Source organism: Hyla sarda, chromosome 5, assembly GCF_029499605.1.
Source record: "Hyla sarda isolate aHylSar1 chromosome 5, aHylSar1.hap1, whole genome shotgun sequence".
Lineage (NCBI taxonomy): Eukaryota > Metazoa > Chordata > Amphibia > Anura > Hylidae > Hyla > Hyla sarda.
In genome coordinates, this window is record NC_079193.1 from 103,184,833 (window position 1) to 103,189,810 (window position 4,978).

Sequence of the window (4,978 nt, forward strand, 5' to 3'; positions counted from 1 at the left end):
TGGGAATCTATGCTACCTAATGTGGGGGGCTTGAATGAGCTGCGGCATATGGGAGGCCTTAATAAATAATTAGAAACTTATACAGCAAGTGACATATGGGGGTCCACCTGAGTAAGTGACACATGGAGGGGGGGTGCTGAACAATTGATGTTTTGGGGGGGGGGGGGGGGCACAGGCACATTCTTTGCACAAGGGCCCTCTGCTGTCTGTGTCCGCCCCTGGGTAGAGAATAAGGGGTAAAGTGGAACATAGAACAAATGCAGTTATTTTTTTCTTAATTTTTTTTAATGAAGTAAACGAGATAAAGGTAAGCAATGACTTTTCCTCAGTCTGAAGCGCGGTCCTCATCGGCAGGAAGCAGTGAGGAGGAGGAGGATGACGGAGGTTCTGATTCCATCTCTGCTTCTTTTTCGTCCCTCTCTATATATAGGGCCGTGGCCATGAAGAAGGCCCCTCCAATGACTGCCATTATGGTGCAGGTCATGAGGGCATACTCCAGGCTGCGGTATTTCAGAAGAGGGGATTTGGCATATCCTCGTTCGTAGGTGTCAGATATCAGGCCGATGAGGTACGGGCTGCCGGCGTCACCTAAGAGGTGATAGATTGTCATCTGCACGGCCAGGGCTGAAGATCTCCTCCACGGAGTTACTACTTTTAGTATAATGTCAGATATGAGGGTGAAATTTACTGACAGAAGCGTCTCCCCGATGAAGATGAAGATGTTGGTGGCAACAAGGCTGATGTTACCAAAAGTCAATGCCAACAGAAGAAAAGGGGCGGAGAGCATCATCGCGCATCCACACACAAGCGGGTCCGCCCGTGGGTTGGATTTGCGATATCTTTTACTTATCTCCGTCCCTGCTACAACTCCCAGAATGCCGGAAACGACTGTAACCACACCAAATATTAGGATGTCGTGATAGTCACACGGTTCAGCACTGCAAGGGTCCTTCTCTTGTAGGAGTGTTCGTGCGTGGGTCAGGTATGACGGACCCCATACACCTATGGCTCCCACTATGAAGGATACAGCCGTCGATCCCATGGTGGTTAACATGAAGCTTCGATTTTTAAATAGTTTTTTCAGATCTGTCGCCCATTTGGCAAACTTCTGGGATTTGTTGTTCTTCTTCCCATTTGTAGTCGTTCTTGGAAGCTCCTTTGTGACCAAAATCATCAAAGCCACAGCTATGAGGCCCAGGCCAGGGGTCACCCGAAATGCCCAGTGCCAATCGCCCCTTGCTGCATCAGTCACTTTGGGCCCGATGATGTATCCTAGTCCGCAGCCTACAGGTATGACGGAGTAAAACACGTTCAGCATGCGGGTCCGCTGGTCACTTGTAAAAAGGTCTGCAATGATGGAGGGGGCGATGGTGCAGAAAGTCGCCTCTCCGGCTCCAACCAGTCCACTCGTCAGCAGGAAGAGCAGGAAATACCCGTCAGGGATGAATGACAGGGTAAGTGTCATGCTCAGCCAAACGGTGACTCCCGCGCAAACAGTATATTTCTTATTACAGTGGTCGCCCAAATATCCGGCAATTGGTGCGACCAGAACGTAGCTTCCAATGAACAATGTATTCAATAAGCCGGACAGACTAGCATTGGTGTCATATGCTTTCTGTATATGAGGCAGCACCCCCGCCACGCTGGAGCGATTTGCATAGATGAGCAAATTAACAAAGGCGAGGATCACTACGGTGATGATGGAACGTGCGGTGGACATCACGCTTAGAGATGGCAGGTTCTGCCTCTCAGGGATATCGCCCTTTTCTACATCCATATCACTATGGTCCTCCATTGCTTCTTCCTCCTCCTTCAGCAATGGGTCTTGTGGAGAGGCCATGGTCACAGGTCAGAGCCTGAAAACACTAGAGAGAGAGAGATAAGTGAACAAATTAGACAACATGTCATCATTCCTGTCATTATACAATAGATCCTTCATACAGAGCAGAAATGTCCAGCACAGAACCACAAGATAACACTAAGACCATCGCAGCCTCAGAAGAAGACGTTTCTCTATAAGTGTTTTATATGGAGACGTCTTCCCTGAGGTTACCAATGTCTGATAACCCTGAACCTGTCCGGTCCTAGTAATATCTGATAACCCTAAACCTGTCCGGTCCTAGTAATATCTGATAACCCTGAACCTGCCCGGTCCTAGTAATATCTGATAACCCTGAACCTGTCCGGTCCTAGTAATATCTGATAACCCTAAACCTGTCCGGTCCTAGTAATATCTGATAACCCTGAACCTGTCCAGTCCTAGTAATATCTGATAACCCTGAACCTGTCCGGTCCTAGTAATATCTGATAACCCTGAACCTGTCCGGTCCTAGTAATATCTGATAACCCTGAACCTGTCCGGTCCTAGTAATATCTGATAACCCTGAACCTGTCCGGTCCTAGTAATATCTGACAACCCTGATTCTGTCCGGTCCTAGTAATATCTGATAACCCTGAACCTGTCCGGTCCTAGTAATATCTGATAACCCTGAACCTGTCTGGTCCTAGTCATATCTGATAACCCTGAACCTGTCCGGTCCTAGTAATATCTGATAACCCTGAACCTGTCCGGTCCTAGTAACATCTGATAACCCGGAACCTGTCCGGTCCTAGTAATATCTGATAACCCTGAACCTGTCCGGTCCTAGTAATATCTGATAACCCTAAACCTGTCCGGTCCTAGTAATATCTGATAACCCTGAACCTGCCCGGTCCTAGTAATATCTGATAACCCTGAACCTGTCCGGTCCTAGTAATATCTGATAACCCTAAACCTGTCCGGTCCTAGTAATATCTGATAACCCTGAACCTGTCCAGTCCTAGTAATATCTGATAACCCTGAACCTGTCCGGTCCTAGTAATATCTGATAACCCTGAACCTGTCCGGTCCTAGTAATATCTGATAACCCTGAACCTGTCCGGTCCTAGTAATATCTGATAACCCTGAACCTGTCCGGTCCTAGTAATATCTGACAACCCTGAACCTGTCCGGTCCTAGTCATATCTGATAACCCTGAACCTGTCCGGTCCTAGTAATATCTGATAACCCTGAACCTGTCCGGTCCTAGTAACATCTGATAACCCGGAACCTGTCCGGTCCTAGTAATATCTGATAAACCTGAACCTCTCCGGTCATAGTAATATCTGATAACCCTGAATCTGTCCCAGTAATGGCGGATTATAAGGGCTTGGCTGTATGGTCACTGGGCCATGTGAACTTCATACTGTAGATACAATTGGGCTATCCTGCTATATACATTTACTAATAATGAACCTACCCCACCTCATTGGGATCTATCCGTCCCCTATATGACTTTCTGCCCCTAGTTGATTTGAAAATTTTCCCTTTCGGAGTACCCGGAGTATTTCTATTGTTAGTACACACAGAATTCTATTATATAATATGATATTTCTGCCCTAATCTTTCTGTTATTCTTTTACTACACCAACAAATCTTTCTCATAGACTTATATCTTTTAGAACTTCATGAATTAGGACTCTTTTTCTTGGGGGCTTTTTTGGGCATAATTGCATTTTAGCAGTTTTGCAAGAAAAAGCTCTGGTCATGATACTATCTGTGCGTTTTATTATGTTTAATGCCTAAGCCAAGTATTGTCACAATGCTATGAGAAATATAACTTTTGCTATTTCTTTTGGAAATTAATTTCTTTTTTTTTTTTTGCTAAAAAAAAAAGCAACAGCAATAAAAAAAACTGTCAAACAAAAAGCCCTGTGTATGTATGAATAGAAGAGGCTGAAACTTACCTTGTGGTTCTCTCTTCAGACAAGGAATGGTCAAAATCTTGAATTCTCTATCGCAAATAGAAACTCTCTAACAAACACTTTGCACCACAGGTTGTGAATGCAAAACACACTGAAGAGACTGCAGCCGGCGCGCACCTCCTTGTACAGCTTACGGTGACATCATCACAAGCATGTGTGACATCACAGGGTTCTAAACCATCTTCAGGTATGTGTATATCTGTATAGTAAATGTGACTAGCCATATTAGTCCAGTGATGCAGATTGTAATACCTTTTTTATTGGACTAACAGAATTTTGTAGAGACAAGCTTTTAGAATTCCTCCCTGATAATTTATCAAGTCCTTTGATTATTTGTCCTTGACTATTGGACTTGATAAAGGGAGGAATCCTGAAAGCTTGTCTCTACAAAATTCTGTTAGTCCAATAAAAAAGGTATTACAAGAGACTGCAACATATTTTTTGATTTGTGTGTGTATATATATATATATATATATATATATATATATATATATATAAATATATATAGTTCCAAGCGTGAGTAGGTGCCTCCAGCTACGGTCGGTGTCCAGGAGTTCCAAGGAAAATGCTGTGGCACTCAAGTTCCAAGGAAAATGCTGTGGCACTCAAGGTATGGTGAAAAAATGAAAACTATTTATTCAACCCAAATGTGCAAAGAGCAACGTTTCAATGGTCTCACACCATCATTATCAAGCCACTTGATAATGATGGTGTGAGACCATTGAAACGTTGCTCTTTGCACATTTGGGATGAATAAATAGTTTTAATTTTTTCACCATACCTTAAGTGCCACAGCATTTTCCTTGGAACTACGTATGCAGGATCCTGGACCCGGATCCTAGCTGGAGGCACCTACTCACGCTTTAGGAGTGCTGCTTTCTTCTTTGACATATATATATATATATATATATATATATAGATATATATATATATATATCTATATATACATATATATATATATATATACATACATATATATATATATATATATATATATATATATATATATATATATTAATATACACCTAGAAATACATCAAGTACATAAAAACATCTTTTAGAAAAATATTTCTCCAGGCCTGCCGAGTATATCCTCGTACTTCACAGTGTCTTCTTAGTTTACCGTATATATTTTAATCTTTTGACCTTTTAACCCCACTAGGACCAAGGGCATCCTGGGACTTAAAGGGGTATT

At 42.9% G+C, this 4,978-nt stretch overlaps 1 protein-coding gene across 1 annotated transcript; it reads right to left on the reverse strand.

The window, feature by feature from the left end:
- Positions 1–260: 260 nt before the first annotated feature.
- On the reverse strand, positions 261–3,863 carry LOC130272574 (protein spinster homolog 1-like). Its single transcript, XM_056518423.1, has 2 exons — positions 3,766–3,863; positions 261–1,865 (listed from the first exon to the last, which is right to left on the reverse strand). Exon 2 carries the CDS (start codon positions 1,838–1,840, stop codon positions 326–328), a length of 1,515 nt encoding a protein of 504 aa, XP_056374398.1. The 5' UTR covers positions 1,841–1,865; positions 3,766–3,863; the 3' UTR covers positions 261–325.
- Between the last annotated feature and the right edge of the window lie 1,115 nt (positions 3,864–4,978).